The 25,470-nt window shown below is 40.4% G+C and overlaps 3 protein-coding genes across 3 annotated transcripts; 1 reads left to right on the top strand and 2 right to left on the bottom strand.

The window, feature by feature from the left end:
• Positions 1-744: 744 nt before the first annotated feature.
• LOC141594626 (putative serine/threonine-protein kinase PBL7) lies at positions 745-2,650 on the top strand. Its single transcript, XM_074414631.1, has 5 exons — positions 745-958; positions 1,188-1,384; positions 1,462-1,627; positions 1,745-2,127; positions 2,465-2,650. The coding sequence occupies exons 1-5, from the start codon at positions 745-747 to the stop codon at positions 2,648-2,650; spliced, it is 1,146 nt and encodes a 381-aa protein (XP_074270732.1).
• Positions 2,651-2,831: 181 nt separating this feature from the next.
• LOC141594625 (uncharacterized) lies at positions 2,832-4,234 on the bottom strand. The gene is made up of 3 exons (XM_074414630.1): positions 4,022-4,234; positions 3,274-3,913; positions 2,832-2,896 (listed from the first exon to the last, which is right to left on the bottom strand). The coding sequence occupies exons 1-3, from the start codon at positions 4,232-4,234 to the stop codon at positions 2,832-2,834; spliced, it is 918 nt and encodes a 305-aa protein (XP_074270731.1).
• A 57-nt stretch (positions 4,235-4,291) lies between these two features.
• LOC141594624 (uncharacterized) lies at positions 4,292-25,263 on the bottom strand. Its single transcript, XM_074414629.1, has 9 exons — positions 24,874-25,263; positions 8,783-8,872; positions 8,166-8,218; positions 7,867-8,045; positions 7,651-7,731; positions 6,770-6,949; positions 6,231-6,368; positions 4,916-6,133; positions 4,292-4,779 (listed from the first exon to the last, which is right to left on the bottom strand). The coding sequence occupies exons 1-9, from the start codon at positions 25,261-25,263 to the stop codon at positions 4,292-4,294; spliced, it is 2,817 nt and encodes a 938-aa protein (XP_074270730.1).
• Positions 25,264-25,470: the final 207 nt, after the last annotated feature.

The raw sequence follows: 25,470 nt of genomic DNA, 5'->3' as shown, positions 1-25,470 counted from the left end.
CAAGTCTACGTGACTGGCTTGATCAAAGTTGGGGTCGAGATCAGTCAAAATGAACTTGAACCCAAACTAAGCCGAACTAGAGCATACTAAGGCTAGGGTGGGGAACTTGTCACTTTTTTAAAATTACTTCAAATTTTATAGGTAATTTTTTTTACTGAAAAAGAGATTCTCAAACAAAACACAACCTCAAATTAATCTCATATATAAATCGTACGAGCTTATCCCGAGCTTTGATTTCAAGTCGAATTCAAGTGATATTGGGCTTGACTTGGCCTGATTACAAACCTATATCTAGACCTGGCAAAAGGGGTCAATGGATCGGGTTTGGGTGAGGCCAATTCGGGTCGGGTCAGCTCAGGTTTGTCACATTATCAGGTTAAGTCGGGTCGGGTTCTTTTGGGTCAAGTGGGTCGGGTTGTTTCGGGCCGGGTCATTTTCGGTTAACGATTAAGATTAAAAAAAAGGCACTTTAATATTTTTGGGGTCAATTAGAGTTAGGTTTTGTCGGGTCATTTTACGGTCGTGTGGTTTCAGATCAGGTCATTTCGGATCCATAAAAATTCGGGTCAATTCGAGCATCGGTGTCATTCCGCATTCGGATGCAGCAGGTATAATAAGTGCATCCTTAGACGCGCGATAATTAAAATAGGGGAGATATAAATTCAAAAGTAACAAAACCAAATAAACACACTCGTAACCACACTCAAAACCCTAATTCATTAAAATTTCTATCATAATCTGAAGATGGAGTATCTGAATATCATCGATTTCTGCTCTTCATCAACATCAATTTGGTTGCGCATAACTTTCGTAATCATGTTTTTTTACTGTTCTGTTCGTTTATCGAAATTTATTTGGGGTTTGCGATTTAAAATTGTTCATCAGACTACAAATTCATCCAAAACCAGAAGAAGACCTAATCGCAAGAAGAATCGAGCTCGTAAGAAGCATATTCCTGGTAATTTTCATTTAATTTAACTTAATTACTTGTTATTGAACGGTTTCAAATGATAATTCATGTTACGCAACCCCAAAACTACACCTTGTTGTTGTTGTTGTTGTTGTTGTCCTTTAATATCATTTAATTAATTTTATTCACACTTGTTTGTTTCATCATTTTAAGTTTTTTTTTTGTATTACATACAAATGGAACTGAGATTTATGTTTTGGTTTTGGTTTCACAATAGATTTATCTGTCGCCACTGACTCGCACTCCCAACCGGAGGAAGACTTGAATACTGAGAATGATTTATGTGTTGAGCCGCTTGTCAAATTTCCTCTTCAATCTTTGGCTGATGCAACAAAAAAATTTGACTTAGATTTGCGCACAAGTGTGGATGGTTTGGGGAGTGTTTTCAAAGGGAAGCTGAAGAATACTGAGGAGGTAACTTCCTCCAGAATTCTATAGGTTGATTTAGGCGTATCAGGTCTAGCGAGTATAATTTTATCTTTGAAGTGCAGGTGTTCATCATTAGACGACTTAATGAGGTATCATTAGTGACTCCCGAAGAATTTGAGGACGAAGTTTCGCTCCTTAGTCAAGCAAACCATCAAAATCTTACAAAGTTGATTGGATATTCGATTAAATTTAAGAAAAGATTTTTAGTTTATGACTATGTTTCTGGAGGCACATTAGAAAGTCATTTGTAAGGTGAGTAATTATTTTTATGTTTATTTATATTCATATGTATACCAGTGTTTTAGTCCAATAGTAATTTTGTATGTATTTTGGATAAATTTGTAGGGAATTCCAAATGCCTTGATTGGAAAACAAGAATAATAATTGTCATTGGTGTAGCTAAAGCTTTAAGATATTTGCATAACGAGATGGAGACACCAATCCTTCACTGTTACATCCATCCATCTAATATTTGGCTTGATGAAAACGGCAATCCTAAGCTATCAACATATGGGGTAGTTAGATTGTATTATCCGGCTAAAAGAAACAAGTTTTCTGTCTTTATGAAAGGTTCGTATTACTATACGCAACATGATCATAGGTTGACTGGGAAGGTAACCATTGAGGCGGATATCTATGGTTTTGGTATATTTTTGTTAGAGATAATCACCGGAAGAAAAGGGTACATCATTAGAGAAGATGGTGTGGCAGAATACTTGATTGATTGGGTAAAGAACTTCTGGCTCTTAACTTGTTTTCCGATTGGTACTTTTGTTTCTTACATGTTACACTGTTTTTGCCCACATTGTTAACACTTTCACGCTTTTTTATTTATTTTTTTTTTTTTTGCTACGATCTGTTTATTATCATATATAGCAAATGCATTGTGTGTGTAATATGGAGTATTATTTCTGTTATGAGTGTTATGAGTATGGCTGTACGAGATTATGGAGTAAGTCTTGTAAAGTTGTGCCTATATTACAAGTTACAACTGTGAAACTCGAACGTTACATTTATTTTTCACTAAATAAACTAGTTATTCTCTTTTTTAAATATTGTACACAGGTACAACCATATCTCAAGGACAAACAGAAGTTGGCTGAGATGGTTGATTCAAGGCTTGGAGGAAACTTTAAAGAGGAAGAATTGTACGAAGTGTGTAACATTGCTGAGATGTGCATTACGAAGCAGCCCTCTGACAGACCTCCCATGGCGGATTTGGTCACAAGAATGAGTCGCCTTGTTGAATGAGAATATGATCTTGATGGAAGACAATGGAAGATGCTAAATTGATGATATGTTTAACCCAAATATTGAAGGATTCCCAAGTAGTTTATCTTAGATATTGATGATTTCGTGTGAACTTCTAGTAAGTAAGTAGTTTATCTTGGTTACTAGTTTTATGCCCGTGCAAATTGCACGGGGTTGTCGTTTAGGGTTGAGAAGTAGGGTTGTTAATAGGGGATGCTCTTTCATGGTAGTATTGATTTCGGAAATCTAGAAATGCAGAAAAAAAGGTCACAAAATTATAAGAGTTAACAAATGTAGACAAATTTGAAATAAATAAGTACAACAAAAAGTTGTTATGGGGTACAATCATAAGTTGATTGAACTATAGCTTTTCAAAAACTTCTTTATACACTACGTTATTTGTTCTATTGGATACGCGTTTATCATCATCGCAAATCAGAATCTTCAATCCCTTTTTGCTTGTGACTCTTGAAATAGCGACATAGAGCTGACCGTGCGTAAACACCGACCTTGGAAGATAAAGCCCAACATGTGCTAGTTACTGTCCTTGGCTCTTATTTATTGTCATTGCAAAACACACCGCAACAGGAATTGTCTTCTGTCAAACTAGACCGAGAACTTACTGGAATCGGATGGAGTAAGTGTAATACGGGCAATATGCACTTTATCGCCCTTATGAATACCCGATAAAATTGTTGCTCTAATCACACGTGATCCCAAATCTGTCACTATCAGTCGAGTGCCGTTGCACATTCCGTGAGATTGGTCGATGTTTCGAAGAAGCATTACTATAGCACCAACCTTCAGCTTTAATTCATGATTTGGAAGCCCCGAGCACTTAATAGAGTTAAGAAATTTTGTGGAGTATAAATCACGGACCGCAATATTACTCTCATCTCTACTAACCTCGTCTGAGCTGAAGTAAATTTTCTCTGTCCCGCCTATTCGAGATAATACGTAGTCATTAACCAAATCAATGATCTCATGTGTAGGTGCAACGATGGCCCTCTCCTGGAGATATTCGGGATTCGATAGTTGATTCTCGAGGGATGGATAAATGGCATCTATAATCGACGCGATGGGATCTCCAGTGTGCTGAATAAAAATGTCATTCGGCAACTCTAATTCAACTTCCCCATCATTCGGATCTCCAGCTACCCCGTCTCCAACTTTTAGTATCCATTCTGAAAACTCCTTTATCTGAGCAAGTTCTGAACATGAATCTCCGCCTCGAAGGCGCATGTTTTTTGTCAATTTCAACACCTTGTATGAATAAACAAATATGTAATTTATGAGGCCATATAAAGTAAAGTAAATTTTTAAACGTTACATATGGAATAGTTAATTCAAAACATGCATTTTTTTTCGTACCTTGCAAGTAGACCACAAATTTGAAGCACATAATAACGCATTCACGATTTCCGATCTGCTGCCTTTAGGAATAACGGGAAGTATTTGTCGAAAATCACCTCCAAATACGATAACCTTACCACCAAATGGTTGATTGATATCTCCGTCGTTCGAAAAACGCATCACATCTCTTAAACTCCTGTCAACAGCCTCGAAAGCATATATGTGCGTCATTGGTGCTTCGTCCCATATAATGAGCTTTGTCCTAATTAAGAGTTCAGCGAAATCACTTCATGGTTTAATCCTTGAACACATAGAATTTTCAACTACATTGAGTGGGATACTAAGTCTCGAATGAGCAGTTATTCCACCGGGAAGTAAGGTAGCCACAATGCCACTTGATGCTACAGGACGCACAATCTGGCCTCTACTTCTCAATGTCCCACATAAGGTTCGCCAAATAAAAGTTTTACCCGTCCCTCCATATCCATATACAAAGAAAACACCTCCGCGATTATTACGGACTGCGTCCATTATCTCATTGTAGACGGTCATTTGCTCGTTAGTCATGGAAGATAAAAGGTGCACATGTTCTTCCCCTAAAGAAACTCTGTCATATGATAGCTCGTCGGATACTAACGTGTTCACGGGATTAGGTGTGGATGATTCAGGGAAAGGCATGTCTTCAAACCTACGTAAGCTACTGCCGTTGCTTTGAAGACATGCTTCAATATCTAGCAACGCATAATTCTTAAGTTCATCCTCCGTTAATCGCAGCGCTGTGAATTTAATAGGTGCACACCATTTTAAAAGTATATTAAGAAATTATTACACGGCAGTGCTTAAATAAAGGGGGAGTTACTATAATATTATATGAATTTACAGTAATAACAAAATGCTCATTTAACAACTAACCTTGGTTTTGAAGCGCATTACGTTGTTGATATAGGATGTCATCTGAAAGATGCTTCCAAGTTTTCTCCCACACTTTACGTGACATCGCTATAGTAGCAGACAACAATAAAGTGACAAAGAGGTTTCTTAAATAAGACCCGGAACCCCAACGACTTGCTTCCTTTATAGCGTCAATGTACTCCTTATCATCTCCAAGCAGCCCACGCGCATAACATGCACCTCTAAACGTAGGATGCAAAACATCATCAAACCACCTTAAATCCTCATAAGATTTAGGACCCTTGACGAAGTTTAATAGGGTTCTCATATAATATAGTTCACCACAATTAGGGGAAACATTATGCAATCTTCCAAGAGAAAAACCACTTTTTCTAGGATGCCAAGCACGTTCTTCTTGTTTGCACACAAATTTCGTCGGGAACTGGCTATATAATAGTTTTTGTGCCTCCTCGCTAGATTTATTACAATCCATCCAAGCCAAGAACTTTGTCCTACCGATTGTGGGATTATCGATGACTACATCAATAGGGTATTCGTCGTTAAAAACAACGCTTTGCTCATCAGGAAGGTGAAAGCGCAATCTTTCAACAGGAGGAGTCCTATAATGGATTTCAAAGCCGAAGATTCTCCACACAGCTTCGCATGCTGAGATATAACGACAATCATAGAACTTCTGTATCTCATCTATTTGGCCGGGATTCTCCTCGTTTCGATGACGATAAGAAGATTGCATTGTGGCTCGATCAGGCCCCTTATTTATGTACTTGAACAAATACTTGATTGATCGAGCTTGATTACACCATTCGACATTTATGTGGGCACGATATTTTAACAATAATTGCGCATTATATGAAACTACCCACTCATTGTCAAGTTTGCATCCACTCTTCACCATGGTAAATCCCTTATCCCTCCTCTTATATACAGGATACCCGTCGTTGTCAACCGTTGTGCTTTCGATGCACCTCTTCGGAAAGTTTCTCGAACACTTAGATGCAACCATACACGGGCAAGTAGGGAAGTCTTTCCCACATGGACCATGTATCATATTATCCTTCACAATAGCATATAACAAAGGGTTTTCATCAGGATCGGGTATCTCGGCACTAATAATTTTCTCTACATTTGCGGCCACCGGGAATTTGTCATCACGATGTAGAAATATTAGAATATGAGCATGTGGCAACCCACGTTTTTGAAATTCATTAGTGTACGTGCCTGAACGATTAGCCAAAACAATCTTAGGTTTTTTATTCGTACGACATTAGGAAAAAACATGAATGGTAGTACTCGAAAGATTTATGTGTAACCTCACCTCCAATGACTCGTCCGAATATGTGACGATCTTTCAAGTCTTTCATTAATTTCGCCAGTTTCATCTTGAAAACACGACTAAGAATATCAGGTCGATCCTCCGGCCTCAATCCTCTTTTAGAGACAAATCTCATTATTTCTGTCCATTTTGGATTACATGTAAATGTAATGAACAAATATGGATACCCATACCACTTGCAAATGGTCATAGTATCTTCGAAATTACCTATAGTGTACCCATCTAATTGCAAAACCGACAAAGACATGAAAATACGACTCCCGGCAGAGGATGGTTTGGTTTCTCCACGGTCAACCGCATTCACAAGATTTTTATACGTTTTCGCACGAAGCAACGGTTGATTATGACGAAGAAATGACAACCTCTGCTACTCAACCATCATATAACCATCGACAATAAATTGTTGAAGTAATTAGCAGCTAACAAAAGAATTGGAGATTGAAGGAACGAAGATCTATCCTGAAGATGAAATGCAAGCCACTCTCTCATTGTTACTTGATTCCGTGGTTTTTTTTTCTTACTTCTGTTGAGAGAAGCTTCGCTGTGTAGGATTCCCAGCCTCCAACCGTCTTCGCCATGGGGAAACAACAAAGGATACTGGAGCGCTAAATATAAAGGGTGCAACTTGGATATACGCTGCAGTTCACTACTTTCCTTCTCAATAATAATATCCCTCTTTTCCACGGCATTTCCAATGTCTCCTTAAATAAGAACGACAACCTCAGAAGCTGTAGGATAGTTATATTTTCTCCCATCAGTTTCTCGTCTTGAAATAAGTCGAATAGAGACATCTCTTTCTATATCATCTGTTAATTTATCTCTCGCCATTATGAATCTCATAGCTAATATATTTTCGTCATCGATCATTCTTTGCAACAAACAAATTAGGTCATCGTTAAACCGTTCCGGATTATTTGGGCTGCAAAATATAAAACAATAATTACTCCGCAGGAAGGTTCTCATGAGGTGCAGTCTCGTATATTGTATTAAATTAGCAATAACATATAATTTGCATGTATACCTATGAGCATTCTTATGGTTTTGAACTTCTTCTTCTGTGTCATATATGTAAAGCTGACAAAACTTTGGAGTATTTCGATCCGGCGGCAACAAACTCCCGATGCGGTGGACGTTTTGGCCACTCATCCTAAAAGTATATGGTCCTCGACCCTGATTTACATAATTATCGATCTTTCCTCCCATTGACGTGAACGAAAACATCATATAGTAAGCTCGAATATTATCAATAAAGTTGTTGCTTAGAGGATGTCGCCGACTTAAAAGATCCAACAACAATTGAGGTGGTTGTTTAAGAAGAGGAAGAGTAATTTTGCCATCAGAACAACAAAATGAGAATGTAGGATGTAATGTATTCCTATCCTTACGTACTCGTTCTAAGTACCACAACATTGCACCGCATTTGTTACATGAAACGTCGGGGTCTCCAATATCCCAATATCCCAATATCCTTCAAGCTCTAAATCTAAAAATTAAAAAATTAATTAATTTTGAAAAAAAAAATGGGACGATATTTATGATTTATAAACGATTAGTGTAACAATAATAATAAATAATATGAAATTTTAAGAATTTAAACTTTCTTCATTAGCTCCCTTACTTGATGGATCATCATATTCTTCGCTTAAATTTCTAACCAAATCACTCACCAATCTAGCCACAGGATCGAGAGCTTGTTGACCTGAACAGCTTGGTCGGAAACTGGTACCTAAAAAATCAACAACAACATTGACAAACACTTTGACAATACCACATACATATTCAAGAACTAAAGCATCCCTTCAATTAAATAACATAAATAATATAAGAATTTAAACCTTCTTGTGGATTAACCCAACTCGATGAACTTTCGTTGGTTGGACTTAAGTCTCTGATCAACTCATTGACTAATCTTGTTACACAATCAGGTTCTTTTTTACTCGTACAACTTGGTCGAGAACTACTGCTGCTACCTACAAAATATGACATCAAACATTACATTAACATAAACGTACCTAATTGTTGAAAAATATTCCAAAATCGTTAAGCATAACTTAAATAACCCGCGGCTGTACAACTTGACGGTGTAATCGGGGTATCGAATGAACCATTCCCAAATTTCTTATTGCCATGTAATTCTTTTCTGTTAACTCTTGCCATCTTTGAACATAATGACGCAGGTAAGTTGTTATCATTTTCCGTAGATGGTGTAGAGGGGATAACTGGCCGGGTTGTCAATGTTGTTCGACATGCCCTTTTGTTACTATGGTTTGAGTCGCTACCTTCTCCTCTGACACGGGTGACTTAAAAGAAGACGGGATTATATAACATGAGACTAAATTAAAATGGGAAAATTTTAATTTTTAAATTTTTAAATAAATATGTAAAATTACTTAGAAAATTACCATTTATTATTGAAAAGTAGTAAATCATATTGAACTAAATGTACAAAAATACAAATGAAAATTAAAGCATATTATTTGAAATTGCGCCACTAAATAACAAAAGTAATCTACTATTAAGGTAAAATAAATTACCATTGGTGATATCGGACAATGGAACACGATTACCATATCTTGAATCTTGCGTTGTAGAATTAGATACAGGTTCAGACCGATTGTTATTAGCTACATGTATGGACCCAAATGAATCAGAAACACAATAGACCCAAATAAATGACCCACAACTAAACTAATATGCGGCCCACAGTTTCAGCCAACATTTGCCCAAATAAACGGACTCAGTTAAAAAAAACAATTCCGGCCCAAAACACATGACCTAAACCTATCCTATATACTATAAATAAAAGTCGACAAACAAACCCTAAAATTATTACACAAATTTCAGTCACTCATTCTCACTCTAAACTCTCACTGCCGCTCTCACTACCTCTCTCACTATACTCCTCTCTCATCTCAACTCTTTCCGTCTTCCTCTATAATTCCGATCATCATTTCCGTTAGCGGATCATTGTTATAGGCGTATTTTATTGAGCTTAGCATCAAATTTTTAATAGTTCTTATAATAACATGTTTAATATAACAAAGTCGCCGGATCTAAGGCGATTTGTTTAAATTTTTGCGTTTTTAAGTGCTTAAAGTTCCTTCTTTGTTAATAATGGTGTTAATCCATTTGATTAAATAGAAAAAGTAGTCATTTTTTTGGAGAAATGCATATGTATTATTCTCTAAAAATGTGATTTTCATTCATTTTTTCGGGGTTTTAAATCAAGTATTTAATTATTTTTTTGAAGTAGTAATTTTTTTCTAGACTGTTTGTAGTACTCCGTATTTATGAGTCTTTGGGTACTCTATCGAGTAGGCCTTACTCTGTCAAGTAAGGGTAAGTTGCGTTTTAGAAAAGTTTCTGACCTGTTGGGTACTCGATCGAGTAACTAGGATACTCGATCGAGTAAGGGGGTACTCGATCGAGTACCTTAGATACTCGATCGAGTAGCCGGTTTACAGGGAGTTTTTCTCGGATTTTGTTAATTATGCGATTAAGATATATAATCTTTCCGTCATCATTCTAAACACTTTTACAAAAACCTAATTTACCGTTAAAGAGAGAAAGCAAGTACGTTCTTAATCCTAATCGCATCGTTAGCAAATCCCGGAGTTTGGAAGGTCAGTTCTCATCGTTGGTTATACCGTTGAGATCCTTGCGTCGAGGGTAAGATCTATGTACTCTTTTTGTTGTCTTTCCTTTGATTTGGTTAAACCCTAATATAGGGATTTGGGGGTTTTTGAGTAGTATGTGATTTGGTAGCATTTGTATGTTGTATGATAGGAGGAGGTTTCGTAGAGGAAGCTTTTTGATACAGTTGTAGAGACCGTCTGATAATTGTGCTTTCCAGGTAGGATTTCCTACTCAGTATTAGTCCCATAATGGGATGATTGTTGATGTGTTGAGATTGATTGTTTGATATAGTAATTATATTATGACGGCTGTGATTGTGATTGTGATTGTCTGTCTATGGCTCTCGAGATGCGTTCTCGGCTGAGTGGGGTCACTTGCGGGAGTGGCTTCACGCCCTAGTTTCGCCCTTCGTGGAACCCGCTACGGAAGGAGATGTGCACATTAATGAACAGGGAATTCGCTCATTGTAAAGAGCGGGGATTTGGTGGGTACGGCTGTGGTCCCCCACTGGCAGGGCTGGTCCAGTGGACAGTCGATGATTGAGATTGTTTGGATTGGAGTGATTGTGTGTATATGACGGTTAAGCTGTCTGTTTATCTTATTGTGGATATATATTGAATTGTGTGATTAGTACTGACCCCGGTTGTTGTTTTGTAAACCTACGGTGATCCATTCGGGGATGGTGAGCAGATATTGAGCAGGTATGAGATGAGTACTGGGATAGCTGGGATTGCCACGATACGGTGATAGAAGTCTTCCGCTGTAGCTTAGTAGTTTCTTTACATTTCAGTTAGAACAGTAAACAGTCAGTTTGAGAACATGTATTATACTTTTGGTTTTGGTTTCGAGGATTGTAACCCTTCACTAAGTATTTCTATATAAACGTTGTTTATTTATTGTTTATTTGATTATCATTGCCTCGGGTAACCGAGATGGTAATATCTTCATACCTGAGTGGTCCTGGTAAGGCACTTGGAATATGAGGGTGTTACAAATGGTATCAGAGCAACGATCCTGAAACCTGTAACCAATGAACCTAATGAACATAGGGAGTTAATTAAAATGAACCCGGGGTAAAGGTTGTAGGAGCTAATGCAAAGGCTTGGGAGACGTCCTAAAGTCGCGAACTCGCCCTACAATTTTGAACCGGTCACATGGGGGGTGTATGTCAAGTCGTATGTGTTGTTTGTCAACTTGTGTGTGGATGTGATGAAGTATGCAGTAACTGTTGGATGTTTGCAGTAGAAAGTTGAGAATATGAAAGAAAGGTTGATGATATATGTAGAACTGTTGTTGGAATGAGAAGCATGATGGATGTTTACAATGTGGCGTTTAATTATATGATATAATGATTTCGTAGATCGTATGAAAAGATGCATAGCATTATATGCTTAGTTATGAAATAATGTTGGTTTTATAAAGTTTTTAGCATGTTAGCATATGATATAGCATGCGGGTAGCGTTTCTGAGTTAGCATGACTCGATCGAGTGAGACTGACTTGATCGGGTGAGTTTTTGACGATTTTGAGTCCAGAATCGTGTTTTTGGGCACTCGATCGAGTACCTTGGGCACTCGATCGAGTAGGGGGTCACTCAATCGATTAGCCTGGCTACTCGGTCGAGTATGTTAGATGTCAGAAGGTCTGTTTGGGGTCTGGAGTCGGGGCACTCGATCGAGTATAGTTGGCACTCGATCGAGTAGCCTGTTACTCGATCGAGTAGGTTTAGGCACTCGATCGAGTAGGGTCTGGGCAGCTTGTTTTCGTGTTTTCAGGTTTTGGTACGTATGTTTATATCCACCCCTTTTCTGGTATAGTTTCAAGATGCCGCCCAAGAAGAATGCTTTGTATGCGAGAGCTGAGCTTATGAATACAGATGATATCGTTAAGATGTTGGAGCATCAGGACGCTCTTACTGAGGCGTTAAAGAATGTGGGAAAGGATAAGGATAAAGATAAGGAGAAGGAGGTTGATCACTCTAAGATCAGCCTCTACATAGCAAGGTTTAACCCGAAAGAGTACAAGGGGGTTGGGGAGCCTAACCTTCTTGATAGCTGGCTGAGAGAGATGGAGAACATATTAGAATTGGTTCACTGTCCTGATGAGATGAGAGTGGAACAGGCTGCGTTTTATCTGAGGGAGGCAGCTGGCAAGTGGTGGGATACGGTGAAAGTGAGTGCTAAGGAGATATATACGAGCCAAGGTTTACCCGCTATACCTTGGGAAGAGTTTCGTAGGGCTGTGAGAAAAGAGTTATTACCGGAGCATGTGAGGAGTAAGCTGAGAGAAGAGTTTGACAGTTTTAAGATGACCGCTGAGATGTCTGTGGCTGAGTACTACAGGCAGTTCAATGACAAGTCTAGGTATGCTGAGGATATGGGTTTGAGTGAGGAGAATTTGGCGCTGAGGTTTGAGAGGGGGCTGACCACAAAGATCATGGACAAGTTACCCGTGGGAGTCCTTACTGATGTTAAGGAAGCGTATGAGAGGGATGGGAGAGCTGAGAGGTTGGTGGAGATGGCTCAGGAGAGGTTGGGTGGCGAGAAAAGAAAGTCTGAGAGCGAGGGTGGTGGCCAATCTAATCACAAGAAAGGCAACCACAATCAGTCTAGAGGGTTTTCTTCTGGGTCAGGGTTCAGTGCTGGGGCTTCCTTTGGGCGTGGCCGTGGAAGTGTTAGTGGTAGTTGGGGAGTGACCTGCTATAGTTGTGGTGGTGTGGGTCACAAGAGACATGAGTGCACAAGTGCACCGGGAACTTTCCAGAGACCTGCGCAGAGCTACGCGAGCAATAGACCGGCTGGGTCGTGGGCAAACCGGGGAAGTCAGAGCTACCAGGGTGGAGGCAACCGCAACGGCGGTAATTCTTATCAGAAAACACCGACGAACAACAACAACAATCAAGGGTCGGGTGCTAAGCTGACCACATCAGCTAGTACTGTCCAGGGAGGTGGACAGAAGACCAGTGGAAAGCTGTTCACGATGGAGAAGAAAACAGCTGAAGATGATGCGCACGTTATCACTGGTACTTTTCTTGTTAACGGTATTCATACCTTTGTTTTGTTTGATTTGGGGGCTTCTCAGTCGTTTGTATCTTCGAGTTATGTTAAACGGTTGGGTTTGAGAGTATATGAGTCAGTTAGTGAGAAAGTTTTTATACCTTCAGGCGAGTCTGTATCTTGTGGGAGGTTATATAGAGATGTATCTATGATAGTTGGGTGATGCGTGTCGTTCAACACCAAAAATAAATGCCAACAAGCCTATACTATAAATAGCTAAGGAAGTCGGGTCGAATCCACAGGGAGACTTTTCTATTAACTGTAGTCTAATCTGTCGGTCACAAACTGGGGGTTTTGAATTTGATGTTCTAACTACTAAAGTTTAAGGGGAAGAGAAATTAAGGGTAAAAGAGAAATTAAGGAGAAAAAGTAAATAAACTATCAGATAAAGAGAGATATGCCAGGATTTCGGTACGCCGTGTTCTACACACTATCGGAATAACTAGGTCCGTAAGTTTATTAGTAGGAAGAGCTAGGTTATCTCCTTTCGGTCTCAAACCCGACTATACCTTTCGGTCTAAAGTCGCCCTAAGGTCATCCTATTTGACTTTCGCCCTCATAGGAGTCAATTATCAGAACTAAGCAAGTCTACCCTTCCAATCTTTCGATCCAGGTCGGGGGTTAACTAAACAGACGGTCTCCTGCGTGCACTCATTTAACCGAACTACAAATAAATTGCTTAGACCTGATTCCTACCGCATAACTACCTTAGTAGTCGTCCTAACATGCTTCTAACACGGTTTCCCTCATCCCGGCATATAAAGGGATTAGCTACGCATGCTAATTATATTAACTAACACAACTAATAACGAAATGCTAACGGAAAACATGATGTAAAAATAGTATAAAGCAATGACGAGATTAGGGCAGGAATTAATAATGAAACTAAAAGAGCAAATGTAAAACATAAACAAGAGAAGAGATTGAAGGGAAGAATTATACTATATTAGCAAATCCGGCGTAAAGAACAACCAAATCCAAGATCGTAAAATTCCAAGTAATGAACAGTAAAAAGCAGTAAAATGTATGTGGAAAAATGAATGATAGGTCAAAGATAATGACCTAGCAACTCGTCTAATAGTTTTTATAACAAAACTCACGAGTTGTTTTATTAACCTACGGGCTTTAATAGCCCACGTAAAGGATTTCCTCTCGATCGAGAAGTTAAGGCTCTCGATCGAGCACAGGACATCTCGATCGAGCACAGGTCAGCTCGATCGAGGGCTTGAAAATTCGATCGAGCACAGGACAGCTCGATCGAAGGCTTGTGTTCCTCTGTGTTCTCTATCGACAGCCAAATGTGGTCGATCGAGATCTTCAGTCACTTCTCAGCTTCCGTAGTAGTTCTGACTTGCTTAATTTGGTTAACTTTTGTCTTCACGCTTTCCCATGCATGAGTCCTTCGTCCTCTTTTCCGTCCATCTTCCAGAGATGTTATCTCGAGGCCACTAAGGGTTGGTTTCCGCTACAAATATGCAAAATAGCAATAAAAGCACAAAGTAGCCTATTCGGGGTATAAAGTTACATAATATCACTCAAATACATAAAAATGCGTGCCAAAAGAGACCGTAAAAGTCTATATAATATGCACGCATCAAACTTCCCCAAATCAAACCTTTGCTTGTCCCCAAGCAAACTAAATCCAACTAAGGACCTAATGGAAAAGAGTAATTTTCAGAGCTAACTACTAGTCAATGCCAAACCGCTTTAATGCACAAAATCAACTACTGCTAAGCTCAAAGTAAGTGAACAAATTTATGCATATCATGGAATTATATTGGATGTTCGACCTTGCAAGACTCATAAATTTGGACTCTCCCGGTTCACTCTTCTCTCAGCAAAGCAAATGGTAAGTAAGAATATGTGTGCAGAGAAAGAAGAAATTGCAGACTCTCACCTAGACTGCGACCAACACAACATGTAATGCTAACTAACATGAGTAATGATTCAATCACCGTACACACGCAAAACCACCGTTCAAGGAGTATCACGTGCCGAACAATTGCATAATATGGATATGTGAGGCTCAATTGGTAAGAAGGGCAAAACAAATATGGAAATGTGAAGGTAAAATAGCCGAGCTAGAACCTAATCAAGACCATAATAAAATACATCCCACTCTTCCAATCATAAAAATAACTCAATGCCTTATAATTTGGCATATACAACACAAGAATCCATAAAGAAAGTACCTCGTAAAGTATAAATAAGCACGAGAGGTAAAGAATATATTTTTTTTCTTTCTTTCCAGCCATTTTTCTCTTCTCTTTTTTTTTTCTTTTTCACGATTTTTTTTTCTTTTTTTTTTCTTTTTGGTGGCTGACACAGGATGAACCCTCTCGATCAAGGAATGATGCCACTCGATCGAGAGGTTCCAACTCCAATCCACTCGATCGACCACATGGACATGTCGATCGAGGACTATTAGGACCATCAATGGCTCGATCGACCATATAAGCTCTCGATCGAGCACCAACTTCAGCGTACTCCAACATTTCTCATCAATACTGTAACACCCCCATACTCCAAGTGCCTTACCAGGACCACTCAGGTATAAGGATACTACTATCTCGGTTGCCCGAGGTACTGAATATCATAAGACAATAAAGAAACGTACTTTTAAAGTAATTATAGATTAAGCGATTACATGTTATAACCGAAACTAATAAAAGGAATTACAAGGTTCTCATACGGTCTACAGCTAAAACTATCAAAGCTACTAGACTTCGTCTGACACAGCGGAAGACTTCTAACTGCCACGTGATGACTCATCTCAGCTATCCCATACGCGTCATATCACACCTGCTCAATAACTGCTCACCACCCCCGAATGGATCACCACAGTTTTTAAAACATTTAAACGGGGTCAGTACTAATCACACAATTCAATACATATATCAACAATAAGATAAACAGACAAATTAACATCACACACACACACACCACCAACCAATTCCCATCATCTCAATCTTGACATCCCCTTTGGACCCGACCACGCCGATGGGGGGACCGCAGCCGTTCCCACCTAAGCCCCGCTCATCATACCGAGCGATAACCCTGTCCATTAATGTGCACATCCCCTTCCGTGGCGGGTTCCACGAAGGGCGAAACTAGGGCGTGAAGTCACTCCCGCAAGTGACCCCACTCAGCCGAGAACGCATCTCGAGAACCATCAACAACAATCACAACCACAAACACAGTACAATCATTATATCAAACAACCAAATACAACACATCACCAATATCCCATTATGGGACTAATACTTTGAGTAGGAAATCCTACAGGAAAGCACAACATCGAGACGGTATCAACGATTGTATCAAAAGTCTCTTCTACGAACCCTCCTCCTATCATATAACACATAGAGGCTACACATCACAAACTACACACAAAACCCCAATCTCTAAATTAGGGTTTAACCAAACTTAACAAAACATTATAAAAATTATATTAAAAGCTTACCCTCGACGCAGGGAACTCAACGATACCAACAACGACACGAACCGACCGTCGAACTCCGGAATTGCTAAGGATGCGATTAGGAAGATGAACTGGTTGCTTTCTCTCTTAAACGGGGTTTTAGGTTTTGTAAAAGTGATTTAAAACAATGACGACGAAGCTTAAATACCTTAATCGCATAATTAACAAAACCCGAGAAAACTCCCAAAACCGACACTCGATCGAGTACCCAAGGTACTCGATCGAGTACCCCTTACTCGATCGAGTACCCCACTACTCGATCGAGTACCCAACAGTCGAAACTATTTTATCTCGCAACTTACCCTTACTCGACAGAGTAAGGGCTACTCGATAGAGTACCCCAAGACTTATAAATACGGAGTATTACGGTCTTCCCTCCTTAAAAGGAACTTCGTCCCCGAAGTTCAACCCATACATAAAAACAACCATACGGACTCGACCAAGACACAACAACTTAGCTAAGGACTCAAGAACTCGACCGAACATAGAACATGAACTCTTAACACCCACTCCACCAACTATGTTTACTTCCACAACATGACTCACTATACCGTATCTACCACATATATATCTCTCACGATACCAACTCCATACATAACCAACTACCATCCTCTAATGTTGCTAGCTCCATAATATCATCAACTATCAAATCCAATACCAAGACACTCATAGACATCAAACGGGATGTTACATTCTACCACCCTTAAAAGGAACTTCGTCCTCGAAGTTTACTCACACTCGTAACCTCATCATCCAACTCACAATACTAGCGAAATATTCTCACACTCCTAAACATCACGCTACTACAAGCACGGTCATGACCTTTAATAAAATCACCCACAACACGAATCGATCTTTTATTCTACATTAAGACTCAACTTCCGAATATATTACCATATGTACAACCATCAAAATCTGTTTTATCGCATCCTACTCCTCTTAAGACAAATGTTACGTCCTCGTAACTCACTAATACCAAACCATATCTATATCTCATTACCCTCTGTACCACCACATGTCAAAGATGACCGTCTATAAACCAAACACTCACCATTCTTATATCCAAGGCTCCCATACATAAACATTTCCCATTCCTCAACTCATTCGGCAGCGCACCTAACCTATACCATAAACTCGTAGCAAATCACCATACCCACTCTTCATTATTACTGCCAAACAACATACCTCTCTACGTAAGGCACTTATCTCCCAGAAGCATAACTCACGGTCCGCACTCGTTACGTACACGCACACTAGATCCTCAAGTTCTTTCTTTCATTACCGCAAAATTCATACACAACTTAACATGACACTAATTTCCCCAACACCCTACACTCACTGTCTCAACAAAAGATTATGAACTACCTGCCGCTTTCAGCTCATTACAACACATGTTCCACGAATCATTTTCCATTACCATGTCTACCGATGTCTCATCTGAAAACAAGATCAAAATTACCGTAACAACCTCTCACAACCGTGTCCCATCAACAGATTATCACTATCCCATGACAACAACGAAACATATACAACTCTATTTCACATCATACTCTACCTCATTCCCAACTTAACCTAGTAAAGAAAACATGAATAAGCAAGACAACTGTCTATCAAAGACAAACCGACACTCGCAGAGCAATATCAAACAAAACAACAATCTATGTATAATCGGTATGTACTTTCAAAACCCGAATCATAATCATCCCGCCTACTCCACCACAACCGGTGACGGCATCACAACACCGCCACACCAACACCACACCGTAGTGCGAAAATACCCGCATCACGACACTATGTACCGTGCCCTGATCACCACCCGAGGCACCACAACCACACCGATAGACATCACAACTGCGCATACAATTCCCATAAATACGACTTAGCATAACTTCTCAGACAAGAAAAAAAAAAAAAAAAAAAAAAAAAAAAAAAAAAAAAAACTTACTCAAATCCACTTTATTAAATCACCACGCAACATATTATATGGATAAACAGATAAGCATCTCATGAACATCCTCTCTGCCATTTCCCGGAATACACATGTGTTATCAATACACATAAAATTATAACTAGCCATGTCAAATCAATCAAATTATTACCTTTTTGGATATCATTCAATTAAATTACCGTGTCCAACATATATATTACTGAAACATTCATAAAACAATTTTATAATTATCATACCATACCACTTTTTGTGAGGTCAGAACCTCACACAAACATTTACACATATCATAGACCCGTAATCACAACCAACTAGTCAATCCTGACCACGTAAGTCACCACTCGAAAAAGGTTACCTGCCGCCCGAGTTTAACTCATATGCCCCTCATAACATATTCCCCCATTCGCACAACCATCACTTCCTGCCAAATATAATCACACCTTCACCATTCAACTAATAGCGTCCGCCTCATCTAACCACATCTTATACCCTCTCACAATCATACACAACAATCAGGTCCCTACCAAATCCACCTCTTTAGAATTGCTACCTTTCTAATATTCCATCACTCATAGCCATTAGTGATTACACCACAATGCCACCGCTGCTCGTATATCAAATCTCTTACACTCATATCAAAATAACATGGTTTTTCTACCATTTTTGGTTAACATTGCAAATAACGAACATCAAACCCATCCACAAAATTACCTCAACATTATTCCCAATGCTATCTTATTTGTATTGTCATCCAACTCTCCACCAAATATCTCGTATCGTGCCAATACCCCACCAACTTCTTACTCCCTTAATTCCTCGAAACTCATTACCAATCATGTTGCCCTGAAACTCCTATATAACCTTTAGCTAACATCCTCGTGATACCATCACATATTTCGATGATTTCTTATCTTTATATCACATAGCTCAGGTGAACATTGTCCTCGACTTTACTTTTATCCTTCTTTTCTCTTTACACTCAATAATACCAATTAATAGTTCAACTCCTTATTCCTTCTAGCTAACTCTTTAGAAATCAAGGTTACCCCTCCGTTGCTCCAAAACTTAATTCCATTATTTTCTACCGACATCATCTCACTCTTTCTTACCATGGATCTTCTCTTATTATGCTATCACTCATACTTGCCACTAATCTATCCATAGAACCAACGTTTAATGTTCAAACAATTGCATCCCCCTTTTTACATCTCTAGAAGTCGAAATTCATTTAATACCGTTAATTACCCAAGGAAATCACACAGTAGTTTCATCTTTTAATAAACCAAACCTCCCAAACTCACTCATTGTCTACAAATACACCTCGCGACATGTCTCCACAAAGTTCACTATATATTACTCTTCTCAACCCCCTTTAAACGAACTTTCACTACATAAATCCATAACCCACACGACTCCTAACCATTTCCCTCCTTAACTCTTTACACATCTCAAGCTGCCACTATCCACATTCTTACTTTCAATCTTTTCATTCTCACGTTCATTATATTCACATCATCCCTTGTCTATATTCACTTATTTTTACATTACTCAACACACAATCATATCACTCATCCCGTCTCGCAAAACGTGCGCCATGCCTCAATAAACTATACCAATCTTCCTTTTCTTTTTCCACCATCTATCATAATCACATATAACTCATGTCCTCCCCACCGAACTCATACTCATCATAGTGCCACTCTTTACATCATAAGATTGGGTAACTTACGCTTCAGGACCAACACATACGTAAAACAATGCATAAAGAAGTAATACAACACCTTTGAATTAAACATAATATGCAACGAATGTCAAAAGACAAACATATGACCCGAAACACGCATATGACCTGCACAGACCCCACTCGATCGAGTACCAGAACCTACTCGATCGAGTTGAGGCTACTCGATCGAGTGCTCAACATGCTCGATCGAGTGCCCCGACTCCAGAACCCAAACAGACCTTCTGATCTCTGACTTACTCGACCGAGTAGCCCGACTACTCGATCGAGTGACCCCATACTCGATCGAGTGCCCGAGGTACTCGATCGAGTGCCCAAAAACACGATTCTGGTCAAAATAACGACAAGTACCCACTCGATCGAATCAAACCCACTCGATCGAGTCATGCAGACTCGTGAATACTACCCGAATGTTATCTCACATACCCTAACGTACTATGCATTCATTATTATTTCAACATTATGATTACAACTACGCATTCAAATCTGCGCGACTCCTCATACAATTAACAAAATAATCTACTTCGTGTTATCAAGTGCCACGTTATAAACAACCATCATGCTTTTCATCCAATTCGTTATATAAAACACATATCATTGAACCTCTATTCTTCATGTTACCACTTACCAAAAGTCAAACATTACCATCTATCATGCTCATTTAACATTCAACTTTCAATCATGTATTACCCGCATGTTTTAAATTTTCATAACTTTTCATAACACAAACCACACCCATACACTACAAATCCTATTTCCATGTTGCTAATACAACAACATTACAAATCCACTTCATCACACATCATCATATACGAACTACTTTCTTTTTCTACCATATCATTCATCATTCTCATATACTTTTCCAACGATTCCAACCAACATGTCAACCAACTATCATGCAACATGCTTTCAACAAACCATATACAGCACAATTAACATACACGTCGCACATATACACACGGACTCCACGTTCCCATACCATGTGGATCGCTTCGATATCATGGGGCCAAGATTTTGAAGTGAGGGCGCCTACTCACCCAAAACCTAGCATCAGCTAGGGCTCCCATTACACATACACCAGGTTCATTTTATTAGACTCCCTATGTTCATTATGTTCATTTGTTACAGTTCCAAAATCGTCGCTCGATACCATTTGTAACACCCCCATACTCCAAGTGCCTTACCAGGACCACTCGGTATAAGGATACTACCATCTCGGTTGCCCGAGTACTTGAATATCATAAGACAATAAAGAAACGTACTTTTAAAGTAATTATAGATTAAGCGATTACATGTTATAACCGAAACTAATAAAAGGAATTACAAGGTTCTCATACGGTCTACAGCTAAAACTATCAAAGCAACTAGACTTCGTCGACACAAATGAAGACTTCTAACGCCACGTGATGACTCATCCCAGCTATCCCATACGCATCATATCACACCTGCTCAATAACTGCTCACCACCCCCGAATGGATCACCACAGTTTTTAAAACATTTAAACGGGGTCAGTACTAATCACACAATTCAATACATATATCAACAATAAGATAAACAGACAGCTTAACTGTCACACACACACACCACCAACCAATTCCCATCATCTCAATCTCGATCGTCCACTTTGGACCCGCCACACGAGAGGGACCGCAGCCGTTCCCACCTAAGCCCCGCTCATCATACCGAGCGATAACCCTGTCCATTAATGTGCACATCCCCTTCCGTGGCGGGTTCCACGAAGGGCGAAACTAGGGCGTGAAGTCACTCCCGCAAGTGACCCCACTCAGCCGAGAACGCATCTCGAGAACCATCAACAACAATCACAACCACAAACACAGTACAATCATTATATCAAACAACCAAATACAACACATCACCAATATCCCATTATGGGACTAATACTGAGTAGGAAATCCTACCTGGAAAGCACAACAGTCAGACGGTATCAACAGCTGTATCAAAAGTCTCTTCTACGAACCCTCCTCCTATCATATAACACATAGAGGCTACACATCACAAACTACACACAAAACCCCCAATCTCTAAATTAGGGTTTAACCAAACTTAACAAAACATTATAAAAATTATATTAAAAGCTTACCCTCGACGCAAGGAACTCAACGATACCAACAACGACACGAACTGACCGTCTGAACTCCGGGAATTGCTAAGGATGCGATTAGGAAGATGAACTGGTTGCTTTCTCTCTTAAACGGGGTTTTAGGTTTTGTAAAAGTGATTTAAAACAATGACGGCGAAGCTTAAATACCTTAATCTCATAATTAACAAAACCCGAGAAAACTCCCCGTAAAACCGGACACTCGATCGAGTACCCAAGGTACTCGATCGAGTACCCCCTTACTCGATCGAGTACCCCAGCTACTCGATCGAGTACCCAATAGGTCAGAAACTATTTTATCTCGCAACTTACCCTTACTCGACAGAGTAAGGGCTACTCGATAGAGTACCCCAAGACTTATAAATACGGAGTATTACAAATACTCACTCCAACAGTACAAAACGAGCCATAAACTGTACAAATACAACAATTTCCTCTACTACTACCTAGCTCGGCATAATGGTAGGCTAAGTATGGGATGTAGTTAAGGGCAACTGGCAGATATGGCTTAATGTGGAGTTAATGGGGCAAAACGAGAAAAGGGGAGGTGCAATAGTTCTCAAAACACGTGATACCGACCACAAACCCATGCGTGCAGGCAAAAAGAAATCAAAACTCATATACATGCAATACAATGAAATGTGGGGAGTAACTACTCTCAATTCCTATGAAAACTGGTCATGAATGTCACCAGTTATGGCTCTATATCTCAGAATATATAAGTAGTTTGCCAAAATTACGAGTCAAGTCTAATAATCCGTAGTAAATTCCACAACAAAATTTGAGAAATCACTTTTAATTCTTGCTAAGCAGCTGTGAAAAGGCAAGGAATGGCATATTTGACCAATAGCGCAATGTCATCATTAAAGAACTCCAATCCGACTCAACTATATGCAAAATTAAACGTGATATTTTTGATTTTTTTTACGAAATATTCATTTTTTTTTTTTGGATATTTGTATGAAAAGCAAAAGCATAAAGCAGTAAACGTGAATGCAAAACAAAATGCAAATGCAGACGCAAAAGGATGCATATACCCTCCCCAAACCAAAACAGACAATGTCCTCATTGTCTTCACAACTAACTAACAGCAGCAAAATGGGAGACGGGGTACGCAAACCTAATACATGCTCCTAAAATACAATAAATAAATACAAAGATGGAAAAATAAAGGAAGACGGTACTCACAAGACGGCTTCCCCAAACCAGCAACAAACTAGGGGAACCTCTAATTGTCATCTCCAGCTACATCCTCCGCACCTGGCGTAAATGGGGGGTCCCTTTCCTCCTCTCTGGCGGATCGTCGTGCCGCCTGCTCAGCCTGCAACCGCAACTCTCGGGCTACCGATGTCTCCTCCGCCTCGTCCTCTGAGTCAGAAGGGAGTGGAGGGTACCCACCCTCTGGGTATCGGTAGAAAGAGGGATGCGGCCACCCCTCTGGAATCGGTCGCCGTGCTCGGATGTGGAACTCGTAGATCGGGAAGTAGGCAAGAGCCTGATCCCGTCTCATCTCCGAAAGGTACCTGCACATATCCCGAAGCAAGGCATCACGACGCCCTTGGTCCATGACCTCGGGCGCCACTAAAGCAGGAGGGCAAACAAAATTGGCCGGCATGGCCGATCCAGAAGGAGTGGGGGTAGGTGAAGGCGTGGGCATGGGCGTGGGGCCAGCCTGAGCCTGAGTCTGAGCCTGAGAGCAAGAAGGGGCTCCGGCCTCCCGCTTCCTCTTCTTGGAAGAGGAGGAAGTAGGGGTGAAGGTAAGGTGGTAGGTGGGTGGAGGCGGCCTCGCTCCCTCAGCAGCAGTCGGGAGCGGTAAGAGTGGAGGAAGGGTAGGGCACGGCAAGGTAACAGACGTGGAACCACAAATCTTCCACGTCCTCGCGCCCTTCTTCTTTGGGAACCAGGCAAAGTCAACCATGGCAGCCAAGTCAAGGTAAGCCTGCTTATGAGGCGCAGTAAGTCCAGGCTCAGAGGGGTAAAGATGGCGGGCTATCCTAGTCCCTAGCCCGCCGCAGACAACAGAGGTCTTGACCTTCTTCCCAATTCCGTTCCAATGCTGAGCTACCAAATAAGCAATGTTTAGAACAAACGGGGTACCGTAGTCAATGTTGAGGTACCCCGCGAGAATTGCTAGCTTAGTGTTGGTCACGTTATTGGGCTCAGGTCGCCCAAAAATGGTCTCTCCCATAAGTCGCAGGAAGTAACGGGGAGCAGGTAAGTGTACGTGGGCTCCTCTACGCGCGGGGTAAGGGGTGTGAGAAAGTGCAGCCCAAAGCGGCTGAAGGATATCCCGAGGCGGCTCGATGGGGCCGTCACTAACGAGGCCTAGAACCTCCCCAAACCTGGCCAAAGTCCAATGGTGCGACTCATTGCGGAGTCAGAAGTGAATGCAAGGACTAGAGTGGTTGGAAGCGTAAGAGTCGGTGTCAAAAGAGTAGGAGCTGAAAAACTCGTATGTAGGGATACGAATAGCAGCTTCCTGCAAGGTAATCAGACCCGACATACCCGTCCCATTCAACAAACTACAGACCTCCTCATAAATTCCTAAGGTCTCAAGGTCAGTCCGTGCAATGAAACGGGTAGAGGAGAGAGAGCAACGAAGTAAAGCGGATAACCGAGTTCGGTGATCCGAGGAAGCGAAACGTACCGTGGGCAACTCCGGTAAAGGAGTAAGAGCGGCCTCTCTCGTAACAACAGCCCCAGAAGAGCTGGAAGTAATGGCTAGCTGGCTAGCCGGCTGACTCGGCCTAGGCGGCAGTATACCAGGTTGCGGAAATCGAGGCGTGGCTCCTCGACCCAGCATAGAAAAGGGCCTGGCAGGAGCAGAGGCAGCAGGTGTCACCTCTCCCACAGCCTTGGCTTGTGTGCCCTCGGTGGCGGCTGTGGGTTTCTCCGTCACTTTGGAGTAAAACAAGCGGAGTCTGCGGTGAGTGGTAACCACCGGAGTAACGATACCAACAGAAGGAGCAGCCGTCTGAGCACTAGCAGCGGTCTCAGGTACGGTCTCAGTGACGGGGATTTCTTTACTGGAATCCATAACTACAATAGCATCAAGACTAATAATTAAAATACAATTTCAATTTGGAAAATTCGACCTAAACAACCACATAAACCCTAAATCACGAAAAGGGAATGGGGATTGCAATTAATTGAATGAGAAGAGTAAGGTCGAACTTACTTGATGCTAGAATACCCACAAAGCTCAATTAATCAAAACAATAAGCACAAATTCGAAAAATTCGAA

Source organism: Silene latifolia, chromosome 8, assembly GCF_048544455.1.
Source record: "Silene latifolia isolate original U9 population chromosome 8, ASM4854445v1, whole genome shotgun sequence".
Lineage (NCBI taxonomy): Eukaryota > Viridiplantae > Streptophyta > Magnoliopsida > Caryophyllales > Caryophyllaceae > Silene > Silene latifolia.
The sequence above is the reverse complement of the archived record's forward strand: the minus strand, read 5'-3'. Positions and strand labels throughout refer to the sequence as shown.